Below are 24,634 nucleotides of genomic sequence, written 5' to 3'. Positions count from 1 at the left end.
AATATATTGATATATTTCCTTCGTCGATTACGATTTTTTTATTCACAGGTGAAAGTTCTCCACAGGTAGAGAAAGGTTTCCCAATAATATTTGTTGGGCTTCTCATACCCAACGATAAGCTCCTTACTTTCCTCTCTCTTCTTTTGTTATTGGAACTGCATACAAATTAAATAAATAAAACATGCCAATTAAAAATAGTTTTATGTAAATAGAATTTTTCGAAAAAAAAGGTGTTAATTTATTTGTATGCAAGGAATGCGAGGAAGATTTTTCTTTATTTTTAATTTCCACGAGAATTTGTTTTTCCCCTTTGAAATCCATGAACAACAAAAAGCAGCGAGCGACCCCTGCCTGTCATTTCCCCGCTCCCCCGAGTTTCAATGACGTTCCGCGTGTGTTCCCAACGATCGCAGGTCCAGTCGTCACCGATCCACCGAAAAGGACGCTACGGACATTATCTATCTGCCCCGTGCTTTTGGGGCCCTCGAAATCTCTCCGGCGTCGATCAACAAACTTCTAATATGATGATGATGTTTGCTAATCGGTGTTGAAAACGTATTACCACGCCGACAGTTTATTAATATAATATTCATCGTAGAAAAACAAACAATAAAAAAACATACCGAACGAAGTACATTTATATAATCAGTGTAATACCTTTGTGGAAGACTAATTTATTTGAACATGCCGATCGGAGGAATCAGTGCTATGAAAGGAGCTATCTTCGCTCAAGATCAAAATGGACCTGGGTAAGATATTAATACGTTAAGTTGTTTTTTTTATTAGTTAATTAATTAATTTTCATTCATCTAATATATTTTATACGAAATTTTGAAAATTGAATTAGTTTTTTTATTTTCTGTGGCCATTTATTTCATTATGTGAAGAAAACAGAACTCGCACGCTCACGTTACTGTTTTTTTATAGTGATTAACTTTGCAGTTAAATTTCCTTTAAATTAATGAATTTCATTTTCTTATACAAGATTTTATGAATTAGATAATTTTTAGATTATTATATTGATGATTTTTATATTCTACCAAAATTCTACAATTTGTATGGATACAATTATTTATGCGTACATGCACAAAATTTTTCTCCTTTAATATTATTTAAATATTTGGTTTGAGAACTGAAAAAGACAATACAATTAAATATGATTTTAAGTAACTAATAACAAAATGAAAAATTTGAATCGAAACATTACTGTAATTTAGTTATACGGTTGATAGTAATTCATGTGGCTTTTGAATGGAAATGCTTTGGGTGACACTTTTTGTTTCTGAAAAATTAAGTTTATGTACTAAATCCGGTAAGATAACTATTAACAAAAACAAAATCGTTCAAATCTATATATAATATAAAATACTTGAAAAGAGATAAATTGTCATCAGAAATGTAAAAATCTGATAAATTTATCGTAATTTACATAGGATAAACAGTATATATATAATAGTTGTATAAAACTTTATAAACTTAAAACAAATTATATATACTTGAAAAAGTACACAAAAATTTGCGTTTAAATAGTGCCAAATTATTATTAGTGATATAAACTTATTCGGGTGTTACAACTTCTGAAGTGTAAATTCGAAATAAAATTAGTACAAAAATTAGAGCTTGAGCGTTTAAATTTTTGTAAACGTCCTCGGGACGCTGATCTTTCTTAAGTTCATCAGAAATATTTTCATTAGTATATTATTAAGTAAATTAAACATTTTATTATTAAGTTAATTACTTTTTCTTGAAATGAAATCAAGGGATATATCCGATATATATCAGAAATAAATTTAATTTCCATTCTGTGATCAAGGTAATAATATAAGTAACTAATATGAGTGAATAAGTGGGATTGTGTGTTTTTAAAATGACATAATTTTTCAAGTTTTTAAATGTTAACTAGACAAAAACTAGTGAATGTTATAAAAAAACAGATTTGAACAAATTCAATGTACGATGTATTGTTTAACTAATGATTAATGAATAGACTTTTATAAAATAAAGTTCCAAAAGGAATTATGAAAATAAACTATTTATAAATACACCAAGTTTTACTGATATATCGCACTGTCAACAAGTGTAATTTAAATGGTATGTTATGATGAAAAAATGGTTTAAAAATTTAGAAAAGTTTAGTTAACAAGCAACGTAGTAAGAGTTGAAATGTATTCGCAACTTCAAAACTAAACGATGAGAAAATTAGAAGTGTCTATTGTTTGTGTGTGTGTGTCATGTGGCTATTTTCATTTTTTAATACAAAAATATGTGGATATATATATATATATATATACAGTATATATAATAGGTTTTGAGATTAATGCCGCCTTCATGTGATGTTTAATTAACTAGATATTTTATCAGCTTCGAAATCAGCTGAAGTTTGAATTGTTAAAATTTGTTGATAATCATTTGATTCAATTTGCTCACATGCGATTTACAATCATTTTTTCTATAACTATCCTGCCAGTAAATCATATCCCAAATTTTTTTCAATGAATAACATAGAAGTTATACTGTATTGAAATCAAGATATTCCGCTTTCTAGCAAATGAGAATTTATTTCATTTTTTCCATTCCATTTCAATTTGCGACCAATATTGAACTAAACTTTAAAAGTGTTTGAAACTTCGATAAAGTATCGAGGCTTATTAAAATCACTTTTATCCTACCTTAATCCGGGGCTACTTTGCACCAATCCTGATAAATGATTCAACGTTGCCTAGGGGTGTTCTAATACGAATTTCCAAACTCTTTTGTTTTTCACTGACAGGAGATATCACCGGTCAACTCATGTATTCGAGTTAGTGGTGCATCTGCTATTTCAGATTTCTAAACGTGTCAGTGCTTGTTGATTTCACCTGGAATTTTTGTCAAGAAAATATCGCATTTTGCTGTCAAAAAACGCCTTATTTAGAACGTAAATGCTGTTTATTTATATGTAGAAACTAATTGTCGTTTAAATCATACCTATAAAGTCGTAATTGAATGATTATTTATCATTATATGATCGATAGTAATGAGATGGTTACATTCTGAGCAAAACTGGGCCTACTTTGCAACATTTAAAAAGTCGTTTAAAGCAAAAAAGTTTAAATTCGTTTTAGTCTTCAACCGAGCAATTCACAGATATTAATAAAATAATAATGTCCGAGGCAACATGAGTTAAGAGAGTTTTATCAATTGTCGATAGAGCCTGGGTGGTTTACGGTATGAAATGTTGATGAAATAATACAAAATTTCATTCACATTAGTTACTTTTTTTAACTTATTAAATGAGTTATCATCTCTTCTGAATTTTGATAATTTTTCGCTTTCAAGACCAAAAAAAAATCAATTTTCTGTCAGCGTCCCGTAATAGTATGTGGTATCACAATAAATATGAAGTATGTCAAAACTGCTCAACAATGCAATTATTATTTCTAAGTAAGAGAGTTTTGTCTTACTTAGAAATAATCATTTACATTAGGTAATGCAAAGTAACCCACTCTTATGGGTGGTTTGACTCAAAAATTCATAATTTTTTTTTTTTTTTAATGTGGCGGCTTTTTATGGCAACAGGCATTTCTCACATTTTGTCTTAGAATATAGATAGATTAATTATATCAATATCAGATAATATACAGATTTTATCAATATCATTTTCAAAAATTATTTTACATATTTGCCATACCTAGCATGAGTTTTTCCTAATAAACACTGTGCGGTGCAAAGTACCTCGTGTTACGGTAACGATTTCAATTTTATTGAGCTGCTGGTTTTTGTAACCGGCAAATCAAAATCTCAACGTTTGGAGAAAAGTATGCTTTTAATTAGAAAATTGCTATTATATAAATATATGATGTATTTTACATTGACGGACATTAAAATTGCTATTATACCCAGACTGCAGTCAAGTAATTGAAACCGTTGTTTATACACTGAATAGATGACTTTTTGATATAGAATCTAGAATCAACTCTTCTCATGGAATTATACTCGAATTTTCATCAAGTATTGACCAGTGGTATTTTATTCGACAGAATTAGTAGTTAATTGCTCGACAGTATCATTCGAAAAATTTCGAAAATTTCCGTAATGTGTTCCACTATTTTTGCTATGATCTAGATTGGTATATTTAGAAAATTGGTCCACGGATTCTCTGGCGTGTGCATTGGAGTTGCCAATGGTTCAGCTAGATGCGTAGCTATATGCTTTTCAGAGCAAAGCATAGTTAAGAATGAAATTATAACAAATGATCATGGCATATAACAAGGTGTCTTTGATTTGATTTTCTTCGTGTTCAACGAAGGAGTCTTTGGGTGATGCTGATTGAAAAATACTGTTTCAGTGGTTGTCTCAGAACGTATAAAATTTTTCTGGCATTAATTGTCTATGAAATAGATTCGTGATCAAGTTTTGATTTGAATCTATAAAACTGTGAGAGGGTTCAAAGTTGTATTCTGAGGTCTTCTTTCGATTGATGAGTGTGGTTTTTGTATCAACACTTGTAGATGATTATTGTCGATGAAGGCGTTATGTAAGAATTATTCGTCCAGTTCATGTTTTTCGGTATTTCTGGTTCCTTCTGCAGATGTAAATGATGCATTCTCGACTGCAAATGAACATTCTTTAAAACAATTGAAGAAACGATCTCCAGATGTCAAAAAATGAGATTTGTAGTTCATATGGTCAAATTTTTACAGTAAGAACTTCAGTGTAAATAAAATTCGTTTACGAAAAAATAAATTATTTTATTTTATTGAGTGAAAATTACAATGCCACAATAATGTTTTGAATCCGTTCTTTGAAATTTGATGATATATTTCATTTATAAATTTATAAATTTATCATCAAAAACGAAGAATGGTTAGTAAAAAATGAAAATAGAACATCGAATAGGTACAGAAATGTTTATCAAGTGCCTAAAAGTAACAAAACACCATTTTTTCTGGCTGACTTTTATTCTCCAGTTATCCAATGATTTTAATAGCATTGGGTACTGTATTTGCAGTGGATTGCGCTTATATCGTTCCCAATTAAATCATTACCCCGCCTTGTGCGACTTATTTTCGTATTTCAAACTCTAATGCTCATCGAAATTTCCCGTTTAAAGCATTTTCCCGCTTACAACTTTTTTCATGAAGGTTTTTTGAAAGATGTTATGAGCAGGAGATTTCTTGTATTTATTAGTTTCAATGAAAGCTTCAATATTCCGACAAGATACTTCCTAAAACATTTTGCTGCATGATACAGATTGCATACCTACCAGCACGCACCGCAACTAACTCGCGAACCGTTGAGTCTACAGGCATACTTCCAATTAGTTATAATATCCTAATGACTTCTAGAACTCAGGTACGTTATTCTGTTATTCATGTGGCAACAGGTTATATATGATTAAAATATAAAAATTAATTAATTAACATTTTCTACGGACACTCTGTGCTCAAAAATCCAATTAGAAAGTTGTTGCCTTGTCTTTCTTGAAGCCAACAAAAAATACGCCTATCTAAGTGCAATATTCACTGAGATATTTGAATTCAAGAAAAGGAGAAAAATTGGGAAAAACAGTATAAATAGGGATAAAACGCGTTTTGTCCGCATCACCCCTCTTTTTCTGATTAGAAATATGCCTCTAGGATCAACGGTTTACCTGTAAAATTTGGTAGCTATGCGCGCTGCATAAAAGGAAAAGCATTTCCAGGCTTTCTCGAAAATAATATATGATAAAAAAACATCAAGCATTACTTATGTTACACATTATTTACTAATTACTGACCAGACTCGCACAAAGATTTTCTAAATACCAATCATGTACATTATTGCACTCTAATTTTAATCTTATCTAAACAACACTTAGTTGCACATGGACCTCGTACATATTCCTCTGCGGAATATCTAACGAATCGGTACATGCCGGAATATGCGTTGTGAGTGTGTGTGTGGCCAAAAACGTGTTTATGTTGTCTTCTTGCTGATGCTGCTATCTGTCTTCCACATTTTGAAGTAAAGGTTCGAAGTAATATGCTTGAATTTTCATGTTATGAAAGTATCGTGCCGTAGGTCTGCCACTCTCTGCGGAGAACACTTTGTCAAATGGAAGACCAGCTCACATTCGCGGCTCGAAGTTGGAAAAACCACAGAAAACTAACTTCAGTCGACTACCATTGTGCCGTCAATGGGGTTCGGACCTGGATCTTCACAATGAAAGTCCAGCACGATGCACGCACCACCACACAGTGCTTTTATCTAAACGGTAATTGTCACACAGTCATTAGAATTTGAAGCACTTGCCTGATTTTATTTTCTAGTTCTTTTTTCTTTATCGATGTCCGTTAATACTGTAAAACATTACTGAAACTCTGATAAATTTTTATTACAAAGATGTGACATGCACAACATGGGGAACAATACAAAGAACTTTGACCTATAAAGAAAGATATCATCTTATAAGGGGGGAAAATAGTATTCCTCGTTTCTATTTTAAATTTTTTTGTTGCCAAACAAAAGACAATGTTGTGCCAAGAGTTTATTTTTCAGAAAACAGGTAAAAGAGAAAAACACCAATACTGAAAAAGTTACATTGCACAGCCTTTAGGAAGAAAATAAAAACAAGCTACATGACAAATAATTCATGTGTATCACGTAAGCAGCGTCGCATTGAGAGAGCAGTATTAATAGAATAACGTGCTTCAAAGCCGAGTTTTATAGCAAACATCCAGACACGCGTCGGTCGATGATGAAGGCTTTTTCATGGCGCCGATCAAGTCGACTGTGAGCCGCCTGACATCCATTGGCCGTTTCGTCTGTGTTTTCCCGCTGAGTTTTTGTGACTGGATCATCGCTCGAAATGAACCGACCATGATTCAATCTCTATCCTCCCGTTGCATAAAGACACATTGTGTGTTGTTTTCTTTTCTTCTTTTTCTCTCTCTCTACTAAAAAAATTGCTTTATGTCATATGAAGCTTTTCTACAAGTTATAGTTGAGTTATAACATGAGCTGCGGTCAAATTCTATCAAATGAGATTCGAGGGAAGTACGGAACTGCTAAAATCGTTTTTACGATTTTCTCAAATTTCCGAAAAAGAAGTAAAAAGGTATATTATATAATAGCATTCAATAAAACCCATCATTACATGTGTGAGTGAAGATTCAACCAAATGAGTCACTGTTTGTGATGGTTGATGGTTGCGGCATTAGCGTGAAATCGAAGCGTTCAGATTTAATTTTGACTCCAGAGCAATTTCTACTCTTTTATATAAAAATATCTATATATTTAAAACTTCGAGGTATTTGCAGTTCGACTTATCGGCAATTCTGATTTCAGAGTGGTAAAAAGAAAGATTTGTTAAAATCTTTCTTTTCTTGCGCAAAATATGTATGCGAACTGGAGTATCAAATGAACAAAAGCGCTAGTAATAATGATGGTGTGACGATGGTTCTTGAATAAACTGATCTTCAAATAATATTCATATTTGTGAATTTAGGTATGAAGGAAAGAAAAACTTACTTAATGCCGAGGAAAATGGTGATAGAAATTCCATATAGATTTCAGTGAATGTTCTTTCCCATTTTTCAAAGCTACGTTTCTCGCCATTAATATTTTAAATTTCCAAAAGAGTTATTATTTGTGGCTTATTTAAGACGCTCACAAGCTACACGGTGGGAAATGATTGCTAACGAGGAAATGTTTGTCAACCAGTGATCCCAATTTTTTTTTATTTTTAAAGTCAACGGTGGTTATTTAATACCAATAGATGATGTTTTTCTTTTCCTTTTGTTAGAAAACTCAACTTTTTGAAATTCATTCGTGAATAGTATATTTTTAAATTTAAAAAGACAAAATTTCAAAAAAGTAAGCTCCCATTATTCAAAAAATAACGTTATTTTATTTGCTGGATATATAGCAACTAATGTAAAAAAACACTGATTCTAGAGAGAAAATTATTACATTATTTATAAATACGTCAAGTAACATGTTACGCAAAAGTTACTTGCATGAAAATTAAAGGAAATACGGTATAAAGAATCTACAGTAGAATTAAAAAAAATAAATATCGTGTCTGATTCTTATTTAATGGATGAAATGTCGAATTACCAATCCTGACAGTGAAACAATGTTTTGTCGATAAAATCACTAAGTAATTGAACAAAATGTCTTCATTTTTCCCATCAATCACAAATCTAAAACACTCCTAGACAGAATCCCTATCCCAGCAATAACACTTGAGTACTTCTTCTGCGACAATAGTTTTTTCTACCGACCGACCGAATTTTATTTTTCTCGTCGCTGCCTATGCGGATAGAAGGCATGCACGCGAGAAAATTAGAGAATTTCATGGAAAACTACTTCAATCTCTCCTGTGTCCAAAACGTCCGTAAAGCTCCTCCCGGCGATTCGTGTCTGAGGTGAAACAACTCCACCAATAGTGCTTTCTTTATTCATAGGGTAATGAGCCAAAAACGGATGTAATGTATGTGTTATGCTCATATTACTGATTAATTATAAATGTTGTAAAGATATGATGAAAAAAATAATCTGGAACTACGATAAAACAATAATAAAATTTTTGGACGCAATTATTCGTGGAACGTAAATGTTCGAATACAGGTTTATTCAATGTTAGACCTTTAACTGTAACTTTTAAATAGTTTACAGAGTTTGAGAGGATAATGTTCAGTTTTTTTGTAGAGAACTTTTCATTATCTCTGAAAACCAATGTATGTCATTGAGCGATACGAAACCTTTTGCTGTTAATTATTAACTGCACTTACTATCTGCGCAAGTAGGAGATAATCAATCATTTAATGTGAAATACTGCAATTAAATGTGATAAACTTGATCCGCAGAATTTTACAGTATAGCTTTATTTAATTTTTTATTTATTTCTGATTTCATATAGTGGTATTTCAATTAAATTTCACAAAAGTAATTAACCAATAGATTCTTACAACCAATATAATGGGAATTCTGACTGGGAGGTCAAATTTGAAGTAAGGAAATAATAATTTTCCCACGTGATAATACATAAATTAATAATAGTTGTTACATACATATGTAATAACAAGTAATCATATCTGAAACAGATAGTAATAGCAATAAATAAATAATCAATGAAAAACCATTCAGACTTGACTATAAAATTAAGTATAAACAATATGAGGCTAATTTAAAAATAATAATAAAGAAACGTAAAGTGACTATTTTAAAGAGAAATTCGCTATCTTAGGATCGAATGAAAGAGAACAATGGAAATTCATAAATAACTTTATAAATAATAAGAAAAATATCACTTCACCAAATTATGATAATCTGCAACGACTATCTGACTCTTTTAACACCAATTTTATTGATCGGGTGAAAAATGATGATATAAATAATCAAGAGAGCAATTTTACTTCTATTGAAAATTCTAATATTTATTCATTTGTTTCTTCGAGAAATTGATTTCACACAACTTGGTAATTTAATTAAATCACTAAATAATGAAGAAAACCCGAGGAAAGTGATGGCCTAACACCCAGAATGCTCAAGATTATCTTTCGTCACCACCCATCGGCTATAATTCATCTGATCAACAAATCTCTAAGTACTGGAATTTTTTTTACTGAACTCAAAAAATCTATTGTCACACCCATATACAAAACGGGTAACAGAGGGTAAAGAGGATTTGAACAACGACAGACCTATTTCAGTATTACCTGTCACGTCGAAATTAATAGAAAAATGGGTTAAACAATAACTTAATTCTTATTTAAAAGCTATTAATAATTACTCGCATAGTCAATTTTGTTTTAAAGAAAAAATGAACACTGAAATAACTACGACTAAATATTTATGGATCACATATCAAATCATATAAATAATCATAAAAAGGTAGCAGCTGTGTTTATTGATATTAGCAAGGCATTTGATTCAGTCAATTGGGATATTTTGTTAGAAAAATTTAAAAATATTGGAATAAGAGAGGCCTTTCCCTTGACTGGTTTAGATCTTTTATTACAAATAGGAAACAGTCGGTAAGAATTAATAACAGTGTAAGTAATTTCAAAATAATAAATACAGGTGTACCCCAGGGATCGGTTTTGGGACTAATACTTTTCTTAATTTATATAAATGAAATACATGATGTTAATATTTCTGGTCATTTGGTGTCATTCGCAGATGATACTGTCTTAATTTGTACTGCTCACAGGACTGAAAATTTGATAAAAAATTTAGAAAATGACATTTACACCATAAATAAACGAATTAAGAGCCTTCGACTACAGCTTAACGCAAGTAAAACCAAATGGATGCATTTTAATTTAATGAATCATCTAAATGCACAGTCAACTGAAATTAAATTTCATGAATGTGATGATTTTCATCGTGATACTATTTGTAATTGTGCTTATATAGAAAGAGTAATAAATTATAAATATCTTGGATTAGTTATCTCGACCAACTTGAAATATAAAGATCACACTTCTTCAATTGTCAATAAACTAAGAGCAATTATGAGTTTGATGTTTAAACTAAAATCTGTTATTTCATACAACAGTTTGAGAGAAGTGTTTTATGCATGGGTATTATCACATATATTATATGGATTAACTGTCTGGGGAGGAACATACAAAAATTCCATTCTATCTTTAAGCCGTTTATATGATTTTTTTCGACGAGATATTCTACTCATTAACAATAATTTCTCGCAATGCAATGTATCACTAATTCATTTTAACGTCAACTTTATTTATATAAAGTATTGCTGTTCATGTATAAAAATCCTGACTGATATCCCAACAGAGCAATAACACAAAGAAATACTATGTGAACAGAAAATCTATATCATATACCAGTACCAAATGTAGTTTTACCAAGAAAAACAATTTATAAAAAATCTTTATGCTTTCTTGCTCCAAGGTTATGCAATGAGTTTTATGGTACTAATAGACAAGCGTTTTCACTCAATATGTTTAAAAGATCTATAATAAACTGAGTATTTGAAATAATGAAAGTATTGAACAGTTCATTTTATTTGATAATTAACTAATCAGTGTAATTCGAAAGAGAGGGGTAACATTTAAACATTTAAGTAATATTCTAAAAAAAAAAGTTAATTTTGATATTAAATATTGTGTAATATTATTAACTATTGTTGTTTTTGTGCACTTTCAAGGTTGCCGAGGAGATTTTCCCATTCGTATTACTGTTTATGACCCATGGAAGGATTATATCCCTTTGGGTCGAATGGTGTTTGTTTTGTAGTTTTCTTTTGTCTTTCTGTCTTGTATGTTTTGATTTTGTCTTGTCTAAATAAATAAATTCTAAAAAAAAAAGGCTACAAGTTTTCGAAAAATAAATAATGACTGAAGTTAGAGATGCTATTGAACTCGAAGTAAAAAAAAAAATTATAATATTGGCGTAAATCTTTTGGCAATTCAAGAAAGTGATGCTATTAATCAATAATTTTACATAAAACACTCAATTCATATTAGTTAAAAAAAAAGAGAGGAAGAATGATTTATTTGAAAAAATTGGCAAAACTAGAATGGGAAAATCAAGTCTTAAATTCCATTCATACTAAGAGCCTCGAAAAACTTGGAATAAATTTTTAATATCGTTGATTGAAAAAAAAAAAGTGTTCTTTTTTAAAAGTGAAAAAATGCTTTCAAAATTTCATTTGCTTTTAAAACATGAAAAATGACGATTTTTAACAAAACTAAGTGCCAATGCGCTATAGATTTCATAAATGAGGCAACTAAAAGTTTTTTAAAGTTCTTTATCGATTACTCGTAATGAATGTTTATTATTTAGTCTATTTGATGATCGAGATTCATTTGATTGTAATGTAAATGAAACTTTGAAGTAAACTAAAATAGATTTTTAAAAATAAACTCTTTGAAACTAACTTTTTTTGAATGATATAGAGAATCGAATGAGTGAAATATCCTTTTCAATGTATAACATCGAAAACGCATTGCTTAAATGAGATCAAAAACCATGCAACTTCTTTTAGAAAAGAAACAATATTCGCCTATAACAGTATCGATACGTGACGTTCTTATGTGTGATTAACAAGCGAGGACCTATAACACTGGCAAGAAACTAATGCGTCGCTTTACATCGAATTAAATTATTTACAATGGTAAAGCCAGGTTTTCCAAGGAGCAGGCTTTCTGCTGCTCGTCCAGCGTGAAAACTGTGATTGGTCAAAAAACCTGAATTTCAGGTTTTTAACCAATCAGCGTTTTCACGCTGCACATGACGCAGAAATTCTAATCCTAGGAAAACCCGGCTTAAGTGTAGCGGCAGCACCCGGTTTGTAAATATTGTTCAGGTTTTTCTATCTTTTCGTGCCATAATCATTTCTATTATGAAATGCCCTTATCTCGGATAAAGAAAGATATTCTATGATGTACTAGAACTTCCTGTCCAGTGTAAGATGAAATTTAGTGATAATGTAGTAATGCTTTCAAAGTACGTCTACATATGCTTACTCGCTTTGACCGTAGGGTAAAAAATAAATACGCCGAACTTTTTATTTTCTTCCTTCTTTTTATTTTCTTGTTTTCTCTTCTTTTCTCGGCCAAGCACAACCTGGCCGCAATCGCAGCGCCACAGCTTTCGTAATACAAAATCAAAGAGACCTAATGCAGGTATGTTTGATAATGTACCGTTTCAAGTTTGACGTTCTACTAGAGCGCATTGCTTGGCTCGCGATGCGATATTTAGTGACATTCGTAAAGATTGATAGGCAATTTCAGCGAACCACACAAGCAACGCATAGCTGGTGGGTGGAGACGTACCTTCACTAATTAAATACACACACACACGCGCGTGCACGTTTTTACGCGCAATTTCTTGTAAATCAGAGTCTACATTGAATTATGTACACAGATGCAGATATTTATTTAATTTGGTCGAGCCAATTTTATGGCAATGTAAATACATAGGAATGTAGGTAATCATGAGGTAACAATAAAGAAATTCATCGTAAAAGTACGTGAATAAGAAAGCTAAGCGTTTAATCTCGTTCATTTGGGGGGGGGGGATATCACAAAAAGTCCTTTCAGTACATTTTGGTAATATAAATTTATCGTAAATTGAGTAAATTTTGCGAAGACCGAGGTTCGAACCCCCACTGGTAGAACATCGGTGATCAACTGAAGTTATTCTACTGTGACTTTCCACCTTTGGTGCGTAAATTAAATGCGAACCGATCTCCTATTCAAAAAAAAATGTCCACACAGAGCGATACATCTGTAAGGTACATTTTGATTTGTTCAGCGAATCCACGCGTTATAAAAGATAACAATGCATATTTTCAGTACCGTAAAAGATGAAACTTTTTTTTTAATAATATAAGTTACCTGGTCAGAGCACATGAGTGCCCATTCCTAAATGGTTGGTTGTCTCATTAGTAGTATAAGTGTGAGGGTTTCATGAAAATGCGTCAAACACTCGTAAATATAAAGATTTGAATGCTCATTAGACTTTCTTACATATCCAGAAAATTGTTCAAGAATAGATTCACGATCTTATCTTTTTCTCCGATTTTTTCAAATATGAAATAGAGGAAGTCTAAGAGAGAGAGAGAGAGAGAACAGAAATGCAACCTTTATTTATGCTTGCTTAAAATACACATATATTACATATGTTAAAAAATATGCGAATTTCGAAAAATATAATTGATGATAAATCGGTTCGAATTCAATCATAACATCTATTCAGTACTTCATTTATTTTATCCCACTTTTATTCCACCACGAAGGATGGAATTGTGGATTCACCACGGAAAATCCTGGATGACTATTTTCTTTGCAATGAGAGTCTTTAATAGAAGAAGCCGACTTTACAGATTAAGAAAACAGCATAAAAACTCAATCCTATAGATTTGGATGGTATTTAAATTTTGATGATATTCTTTGAAACATAAATTTCTATTTTTCCCAGATATGAGATACCTAAAATTTGCTCATAACGAATTAATCAGAATTACGAGAGAAAATCTCGAACTACTTATTCTGAAGATGAACACCGTCGATTTTTTTTGTTAAGTAAAATTTCATGCACTATATTTAATATTATACAGGGTTCTCCCATAAATTTGTAAACAGTTAAAAAATGTATAAAAATTGAAGGAAATTGAAATTTTAATGCAGTTTGCGAAAAAAGATATTCTCTCGAAGGGGAGTTTTTTTTTTTTTTTTTGGTATACGAAAACAAATTAGTTAAATTTTTGTCGATAGAGGGGACTGCATGGTAGAAAATCACCGGGAATATGCAAGTAAGAGTCCTATAAAATGCCGATTGTACGATGAATAGCTCATTTCTGATTTTTCCTGTTACTGTAAAACCAAACATGGCCCAGAATGGGGAATATAAGCGCTGCATTTTTTCTTGTTACTGGCTCTTACATAAGGTTTTCAATGTGATGTTGAGATTAGAAGATAAAGCACTACTGGTAGAGTTGCTTAACGTCAGTCACGAATCACTGGTGAACATTTCGGACACAGAAGAGATCGAACAAAATTCTGTGACTTGCTTTCACGTAGTGCCCTCTATTACCAAAAATTTGAACTAATGTTTTTCCTATAACCAAAAAAAGAGAAGTTCCCCCTTCGTGAAAAACACTTTTTCGCAAACCGCATTCAAAAATCCTTCAGCTTTTATAAATTTTTGAACTACTGTATTTACGAATTTGTGGGACATCCTATATATACTTGTGTGTAGTCCATTATATGCAGTTTAAAACTGATTTCCAGCTGTCGTAGTCAATACATTTCACCCACATGACAAACAGTTCTGATCAAGTAATAATGTTAAATTATTACTTGATTAATTCACTCATTAATTTACATTAATTTTTATAATTTTAATTATAACGAATATATATATTTGATTTTTATGGGGTAATTAAGCCACACGAAAATATGGATAACTCGAATTACATCCTCAAGTCTGATACACATTGATCAAAGTACGTCAATGACGTGACTTCCACACTTCATTAATTTAAAGATAACACATTTCATCTCGCCCTCAAAAAGGTTAGGTAACATGGTCAAATACAACCGAGAGGATCCATTTCGGTAAACTTAGTACTTTCTTGAACCATCAATGGGAAAAAGGTAGAAGAGAGCAAAAAGATTTGTTCTAAAAATACATCGCTAAAGCTATTTACAGGAAAAAAAAAAGCGTCCTTCATCTATATATAATGCAGAGAGAGAGAGAAAGCATGCATTTTCCAAGACTAGCTTTTATCGTTCTACTCTCACACACTAGGGGTCAGGGCCACCTGTTGAACGTTTCGCTGGGAGATCGCACGTGACAGAATTACGATGGCGAGAAAAGAGAGAAATACACGCGTTTCACCAGAGATATATACTGGAGATCCAGCAGATGGTCTTTTTCTCGTGGGAAGACCACGTGCTCTTCTTCTCACACCATGAAGTTAAGGCAAACCGAAAGGAGTAAACGAGTGGGATAGGCCAATAATAATCACGAAACTATTCCATTTTCTCAGCGTATCGTATTTTTATCTGGAAGAGATTTTCTCAGGATTTCATTTATTTATTTACTCAACTCTTTAATTCGAAACAATAGCCAAAATCTAAATGATAGGATGGACCATATGTAGGGTTTCCGAATACCTAACATTTTTGAATCTTCGGAAACGAGAAAAATCGCTTTTCTCGAGAATTCTCGCAGTAATATTTCTTATTTAGTTTTCGTAGATTAATGAGAATAAAGTAGTACCTCCCCACCCCACACCCATTGAAGTGGGCTCATTGAAAAAAAAAATTCTAGTACATTCGCAATGAAAAATATTTGAAAAAATAAATAATAGCTTAGCATTCGCGATGAAATTTAAATAATTTATGATATGTTCGTACATTTCTGTAATAATTATTTGTACGAGTCCATACATATACAGGGTGAAAACTTGAGTCCGTTTCACCTCAAATAACTTGTAAACTGTTGGCTATAAAAACATGCTTTCAATTAGAAAAATTGTTTAAATAATGTTTGCCATGATGTGTCATTTATTTTACTAAGGGCCGTATACAGTACATACCGACATACTAAATTTGATTTTCATACTGTTCCCTCTGTCTTCTAACTTCGAATCAGAAAGTTGTTGCCCTGTCCCTCCAGAGCCCAACAAAAAAGTTCTCGTGTTTCTGGGTGCAATATTCACTTGGATATTTAAATTCGAAAATCACTGAAAACGAGGGACGAAACCACATAAACTAATGCTCTTATTTTTTAATGCATTTTTTATTGCAAAAAAAGGCATTTTAAGCTCAAAATATTGTTTCGGTTGTCCGGGTTCTTCTCAAAACTTAAAAAATATTTGAGTGTATTCGTTTAAGTAACAGAGCCCCACGGTAACCAATAATTTGCAGCAACAGTGGAACTGCACTTCCACACTGAGAATTATTAATTTGTACTTCGGTCCTAAGTAACTAGTTTTGGCATCTGTGTAGTAAAGTTTGGCCTTTTAGCGTTAGGGGTTTCTTGTTAGACTAGTGGTTAATATGGTCTCCTAATTTGGATAGCACTTTCGTTCTTATTTGAAAGGTTTGCACGGCCGCTTTCGTTTTAGTGCGCAAGCTTGCACATCCACTTTTAGTCCGATTCTTAGAATTGCTGGAATTACACTTCAAAGTTCAGTGCGCACTTTGTGTTAGCACCAGTCAAGCATCGATAGATCCAAATAACTCGGCATCATTTCATGCGATCTCCTCTTTAATGGCATACCGTTCCATAACTAGTCTCGAAGTTCATCTCATCATCTATTCCGATTCTCTGTCTCTCCTCCACCATGCTCCCCCTCAGTTGCCGAGAAGTCACACATCTTCAGATCCATCTTCATTTAATACGAATGTCTGTCCTTCGCTTGTACGAAATTTTGTTCTCATGCCCCGTTTCGGTATTACGAGTATCCTACGTATTAATAGGCGATCTTACTTGAGAGATTTTGCCTGACGATATTATTTTGCAGAATCAATTAATCGCGTGAAGTGAGCGACATCTGTACGTGGGTCTATTGTTTTAATGAGAGGGAATCCTTGTATTTGGAGTACCTGGCCGTTGCTGGATCATTATAAGGTCTAAGTTCAATTCATCGTGCAATCAATCGTATTAAAAATCCATCATAATCATCTTGTCTTCTGTGTTTAATAAGAATTTTTATATACTTTTTTTGAAACATTTGATTTTTTTTTTGTTAACTTCTGCAAGTGAAAAATGAATCACCGTGATCTCTTCGGCAGATGGAGCTATCTAGAACAGGATGACCATATTCCAAATCACTGTAAAGGCTAGTCAATGAAAGTACGAAACATTTTGTCCAAATTTTGATGTGACATGTGGGTTGGCTTAACATTGAAAAGAAAATAATCTAATTTTTTTCACATCGCAGTTTTATTCTAAAACATTCCATAAGTTTCTCGTCGCAAAAGTGAGGCATAATTTCATGCTTTCGATTCGACCATTCTCCGAAGATATAATGGAAATGCTGGACTTGGTTACGTACTGCTTTGTTTATCAACATTTAAGGTTTAATGAAACAAAAAAAATATTATCAAATTTTTAGAAATATTTTGGATGTGAATTCTTTTTACTAAAAAAACACAGAAACTAAAAATGCTTTCATAAATACGTACAATACACATTTCCGAAAATCCACCATTTTTGGAACGTTTTCTATCAAACTTTCATAGTTGGTTTTGTGAGGGTTTTTTAAATTTAAAACACCCAGCTCTTTTTGTGCATTGTAATGAATTTTTTTTCCTGCATGAATAAAGTTTTGTAATTTGTTTCCCGTATGGTTGACTTTAATATAAATTCGAGAAGAGGAATATGCATGCAAGAGATGATAAATACATTTTGTAAGATATTGATCAACCTCTGAGATGACAGACAGAGAGAGTGATCTCACTCACTTGGGAATAGGTTGGCGAGGATGTCTCTCCTTCTGTAACACATCATACAGACTTAAGCACTAATGAATGTTGACTTTCGCACGCGGGAGGAGATTTGTGAAAAATATTGCGAGAAAATCCTATTTGTTTTTGTTCCCTTCCTCGTTTTTCCTCTCCCATGTGATGTAAAAGATTTTCTACGTTGGTTGAGAGCCCCAAAAAAAAGTAGGTGTCGGTGTTGTAATTTTGACTCCCTTTCTGCCAGAGCATCCCTCGCATTCTTGACGCAACTTCCCTTATCGCGCATTCAATACGGCTATCACAGTTCGCTTCAATATATGGGATGTGAGGGATATGTTCGTGTAATGTTCTCACTTCCTGTTGAATCAAGTACCTTCACTACATGCTGTCGTAATTTTTCTGGCAGGCCGGAAAAAGGGAGGATTTCTTCTCTCTTTTAATACTTCGTCCTTTCCCTTTTTTCCTGAAAAATTTGCATTTTCGACAAAATGAAAGAGAACAGGAAGTCCAAAATTCAATGGAACGAAAAAGGCTTAATCTATGGTCTTATATAATGACAACGCTAATAATTTTACCTTAATATCCATTCAAGTTTTAGTTACAATCGGATCCACTTATAACGGGAAGCTCCTTCCCGGCGAAAATATTCGATAAATCTGGTCTTTTACTAAATCCGTATTCAAGTGCGAAAGAATGAAATTTCAGAAATAATGTTCTTATAGCAAATACATACAGGGTGTCCTGTAAGTTCTAATTCGGTCATCAATCGTAGTAGAGCTATGGCTCTAATTTAGAAATCGATCAAAATGCGTTCAGAAATCAGTCTGTAGCAGTTTCGAGAGTAAAAATATAGTGTGACATAAAATAATATATCTAAATTTTTTTACGGGGTTCCCCTGTCCTAACTTCCAATTAGAAACTTACTGTGATTGTCATTCCTGAGGCCAGAAAAACAAAATCCGTGTTTCAGAGTACAAAATTCGCTGAGATATTTGAATTTGAAATCAGAGGAAATAACAGTATAAATGTGGAAAGAAGCATTGTTTATGTGGTTCTTTCCCAACTCTTTTCCGAATTTTTAATTCACGTATCTCGGTGAATATCGCACTTGAAGACATGGAATTTTTTTTTGTTGGTCTCAGAAGAGAGACAAAGCAACAACTTCCTTATTTAAAGTTAGAGGACGGGGATCGTACAAAAATTTTATTTTTAAAATTTTATAATATACTGTATTTTTACTCTTGAAATTGGTACAAAGTGGTTTTTGAAACAATTTTGAACATTTTTCTTTTCAAAATTAAAACCATACCTCTACGACGAACGAATAATTTATTTTATCTTTAACAGTTTGAATCGTACTTCTGTACATTTCTTCCCCAAAAAATAAAGAATAAAACACACACACACACGGGAAAGGAAAAAATCCACTTATGATCGTCGCACTCGAAACACATGGAGTCTGTATTAGAAGTTGAGCGAGTGTTGAATTAGCCATTTTTAAAACTCTGAGATTGGTCTGTTTAATCTATACTTCTCATTCTCATTCTTCCCTTCTAGACGAATGTTACTGTTCCTGCACATTGACAATAAACCTTTATGAGGTGATAGACCTTTTTTGTTGAATTATTTGATTGGCATTTATATATCTTCTCTTCGATTGCATTATCTCCATATTATGAGAGATGCAAAAAAAGTAAAAAAAAATTTTTATGTAATTCTCTTCCTTTTTTAATTTCATTTTCCCTCTTATTTTTGTATTTATTTTTCAAGTTTCTCTACCGAATTCATCGTTATATCCAAGCTGCAGTGAAAACCTACTCGCTAAAATCAACACAATTGCCGTACAGTAACCACTGTAGCAAACAGAATGCATTAATTTGCTCTTTCAATCCAGACTGTCGTTATAAGTGGCCCCGACTGTATTCAATTAGGGGATTCAACACGTTTTTAATAGTCACAGCAGATGCAAAAATATTGTCACTAAATTGACTTGGTCGATGAATGAGTAGTTGGGTTATTGGTGAAGCTAGCGAAGATGCCCAATATCATTATAAAGGCATATGTAGTGGCTTTCAGTTTCACATTTTGTCGCAAGCAATTCTTCAGTGTTATAAGCCTTCAGGAAAAATTACTCTTGTACGATATAATTCTTCCATTATATTCCGTTGGTAAAATGCCAAGCTCTCCATGGAGAAGAAAGGTCAATCTAATTACTTATCGTAGTGGATTAATAGTGTTTTCCTCTGATACAATAAAGAAACAACCCTGAAGTCGAATAACAAAAAAAAAAAAAAATAATAATAATAATAATAATAAATAAGAATCAAATAAGAATCTACGCGCTTTTTAGCGCACTATGGGTATCACCCACTTGATTTTTAGCAGATGCGGTGAAAAAAAAGAGCAAGAATTTCTCACTCCTATCTAAAACTGCAGTAAAAGTCCAATATAACGAGCACGACTTACCACGAAAATCTTTACGAATGATTTGCGAGTGATTGTCAAATAACTAATGTTAGAGATAAAAAAATATTCGGTTACAGAGGGAATTTGAAATTCAGAATCATTCCCCATAGCGTCAACAAATTATCAACAATGTCAGTTTCCTTTCTCTCTTAAAGAAGAGTCTTTCCTTTCAAGAATTAAATTTCTTAAGAATGACACACTGATGCTTTTCGCGAGTAAAATTTACTCTTTGATGTACTTCTAACAACTAATGGACACAGAAAAGGCAAATTTTTCAATTCCCTCTTCTTACTTTCATTCATCTCTACTATATAGTGTACCGCAAAAGTTTAGACAGTTATCAAAAAAAACTTTACAGTTTACTCTAAAATTAGAAAAAAAACCGAATTATTGAATACCAAAAACAATCAGAGATATATAATTCCCTCCCTCTTTCCCTCTCTCGCTAAAAATATTATTCGAACACTTCAATATCAAAATCATTGCTGTAACTCGTAATAAACATTAGTGCTTCTGAAAATAATGAATTTCGTACTTGCAAAAGTTTAGACAACAAAAAATGTTCACGATTCGTCGTCAAAATATGCAAATTTGAAACTAATGCTGCTTAAGTAAACTAATGAGCTAAACTCTGCTGTTCAGTATTTACGTTCTCCACACGATATCATCAATTCTTTGAGATGCCGCGATCTACAGCAAGCAGTTCTGAAAAAGTAAACAGAATCTGGAAGAAGAAATCAGAAAAATAGACTGTTCTGGAAATTGCAGCTATCTTACAATGTTGCGCGGCAATTTAAAAGCTCATCTGGACTCAATGAATACGATGCGTACATGCATACGAGAAACAGGTACAGAGTAAGAAAGTAGTTATGAAGAAACCACCTTTCGCGATCAGGTTTCAACCTGAGCACAAAACACATACATTAAAATTGACGCGCACGTGTATCATATGGAACAAAATGGTATTCAGTTATTTTCAGCGATGAGAAGTGGAACCTGGATAGGTCAGATAGATGAAGGTAATATTTCCTTGCGATTTGCGCAAAGAATCACAGACTAAAAATTAGTCCTACAATTATTGTAGTCATAGACATGGTGGTTGTTCACTGATGCTTTCGCCTGCATTTTGCTGCAATGGCAGGTATCAATAGCCTATCTAAGAGGTCGCCAAAATGCTAAGCATTACCCACCTGCTCCTTCACACAATTAATTTGCAGTTGTTTGAATCTTTTTTTGTTTTCACCCTTAATTAAGAGCATCCTGTAATTTATTCCAGAGCTACTGAAAGAAATAATTTTAGAGTTATTGAAACTTTCATAATTGATCAAAACTTATAATTCATGAAAGAAATACTTTCGTAATTACTTTCAGAAATAGTTTCAGACTTGATGCGAAAAACAATTTCATAATTCGTGAAATTAATTTCGGAATTATAAAATATAAGAAAAAAAAGTGAAATTTAGAACAAAATAAATTCTTCACCAATTTAGAGCCTCTGTTTAACACGAAGCACGTTAGCCCATCCGTTAAACCACTGTATATTACATTGAGTCCTTGTGAATCTGTACACCATCTTGCAATTCTAAATTCCATGACATGATTTTAAATATAATATATAATCGTGGGCCTCATGGAAAATTCGAATTTGTGTCACAATACCTGAAAGGTTAAAGACGCCTGGTCTGCATAATACCTTGCAAAGTCAGCTTCTTTTGCGTAAAAGGCATATTGCAAAAAAACATTGACCTATAATTTCCTCATGATAAGATGAATCCCCATTTTTAGAGGCAATTGGTGAGTCTGAAAAACAGTGACTCGTTATCACCGAAACGTGAACAATTTTTTTTTGTTCTATGATTATTTTTATTTCATACTACTAAATCATGAATTACAAAAAACTTTTAAAATTTACATGGATAACTAGCATAAAGTATTTAACTTTGTGAAAAAAAATTTACGAATCAATCACCATATAACTAATTTATATTCACAAACTTTTTAACCCTACATGCTATAATTATATGAATAAAGGGGGTCGGTGCACGCAAAAATTTCTAAAAAACATATTTTCGAATTTTTCAATTTTAAAATACTATAAAATATTCTGCGTCTGTGTTGGAGTTTTTGTTCTACCTGCACCAGAAGTATTTTTAACAAACATATTTTAATATAAACTACTAGCAGGTATATATATATAATATGTTTTTTTCATTAAAATGTTCTTTTCTCTAAACTGAGATATTTGTCAGATAAGAAACATTTTTTCGAACAAACTTGTTCAAATGTCTTGAAACTTTGTGTGTCTCTCAACGCTAAGATGTTGCATACTTTAACATTTAAATTTTACATTTCTTATTAAAATTATTTTAAAGGAATTCATGGCCTAATGTAGGATTAAATTACAATGTTTTTTTAAAAATCTGCATTTTGTTAGATTTAAAATGCAAGAAAAAGGTTAAGAACATTAAAATACTAATTGCTCTCACTAAATTGTATAAAAATATCAATAGAATTTTAGAAAATAATTGAGTGTGTAAAGTTAACAGAAAAATTTTAAACGTTCCTTAAATAAAGGCGATTTTTCCCATAGGAAAGCTTATGAAGCCAAGATCGTGCGCCAACCCACTTAATGATGACGTCATTTGTCTAGTTTTCCATTTTTTAGACAATTATTAAAACCCATATAAAATAAATTTGAATGTAAATAAAATTGGAGATGATTTCGTTTTTTGTTAATTTAAAAAGTTCAACTATACTGATTTAATTCTTAAACTTAAATTACGTGCATAGATTACGCTAAACTTAGATTACGTGCTGCATACTCAAAAGTATGACGTTACTTTATTATTATTATTGTCATTTTTCTGCTGAATATATCTTAAGGGAATAACAGTGAAATTTGAAGGAAAATGTAAATTTAGTTAATCTATGTATGTCAGTATTTTTGGTAGAGTTATTTTTTTTTTGCTTCGTTCATGCTAGGTTATGCTAATAAGTTATGAAGATCGCACAGTTTTCGAATTGAATTTCTGTCACTTTTTTGATTATCTTTAAAAAAAATATTCTTAGTAAAAATAGTTCTTAAGAACCTCTAAAATATATTCAAGAATTCGACCGTTAAAATTTTTAAGATAAATATTAATACTCTCTCAAATATCAATATTTCAAACAGTGAAGTTCGTAGTGGAGAACTATTGAAATAGTTGTAAAGACTCTGTGATGCCAACCTTGCTCGTCAGCGTTATTCATTTAACTTCAGCTTTCATTTCTGAATAAACTGATTTTAAAAAACATTTTTTCCCCAATACTTAAAAAAAAAATTTTTCTTTCTCAAATTTTTATTTTCTTCTAACATTTAAAGAAAAAATATTCACTAATTTCATCAAAAATTCCGTTCCTAAGTAAAAATATTTGTAAATATATCAATACATTTTTTTCATATTCTTTTCATTCTTTTCAGAAGAGAATACGCATATTAGAGTTAATTGGTCTTTCGTCTTCGACAGAAAAATGAAGAGGACGGGAGGGGAAAAAACTAAAAAACTAAGGTTTCTTCATTTACGGAGTTGAATGAAAATAAAAATAATAATGAAAAAAAGAAGAAAAGTCTTTTTCCAGGTTTTCTAGAAATCTATACGGTTTCCAATAGCAACCACGGTCAAGACATTTTAAGAGACCACGCCCGTTAAATTCCATTGGATGCTGCTCGTGTCAATCTTCTTGGAATCCGCGAATGATCTTTGACTTTCATGTGACGTCACAGCAAAAATAAAATAAATAAATGAATATATATATATATATATATATGTATGTATTTATAGATAGACAGATTTCGACCTTCTCGAAAAACGGAGGGCAAAGGGAAAATCGAAATGTAGCTTTGGAAAAAAAAAATCATCTCTTCCTATATCAAAGAGTACTGAAATGTACTGCATTGGTGATACTGCATACAGTAGAACAACATCATGTTTTTCTCACTGTATAATATTTATCCTTTTCAAGACTTTTCTATCAGCAACTTTCTCAAAGTTAGATAAGTTTCAGAAAAACGTGTGTGTGTACGAATGAACTTTCACCTTCAGAAGTTTCGTATAATAGTTATTTCTAACGCAGTAATACGTCAAGAGATGATGTGAATACGTACAATTCTGACCCTAAAAAAGAAATAGAAAAGTTTTTGATGGTGATTATTTAGTAGTAATGACATTTAACTAAGATTTTTTAAAAGAAACAAAAATATTTAAATCGTT

General features: G+C 31.9%; 1 protein-coding gene across 1 annotated transcript in view; it reads left to right on the top strand.

Moving 5' to 3' along the window:
• Positions 1 to 431: 431 nt before the first annotated feature.
• The window catches only part of LOC149083391 (vesicular glutamate transporter 1-like), a 102,017-nt gene continuing 77,814 nt past the window's right edge, over positions 432 to 24,634 (top strand). The window contains exon 1 of the mRNA XM_089236663.1: positions 432 to 749. Within this exon, the coding sequence (XP_089092789.1) occupies positions 685 to 749 (65 nt within the window). The 5' untranslated portion in view covers positions 432 to 684. The remainder of the gene's footprint in view (positions 750 to 24,634) is intronic.

This window comes from Pholcus phalangioides, unplaced genomic scaffold (genome assembly GCF_987345545.1).
Source record: "Pholcus phalangioides strain wild (caught in Gottingen) unplaced genomic scaffold, Ppha-v1.0 ptg000009l_1, whole genome shotgun sequence".
NCBI lineage: Eukaryota > Metazoa > Arthropoda > Arachnida > Araneae > Pholcidae > Pholcus > Pholcus phalangioides.
Note: the sequence above shows the minus strand (reverse complement) of the source record. Positions and strands in the feature narration are given on the sequence as shown.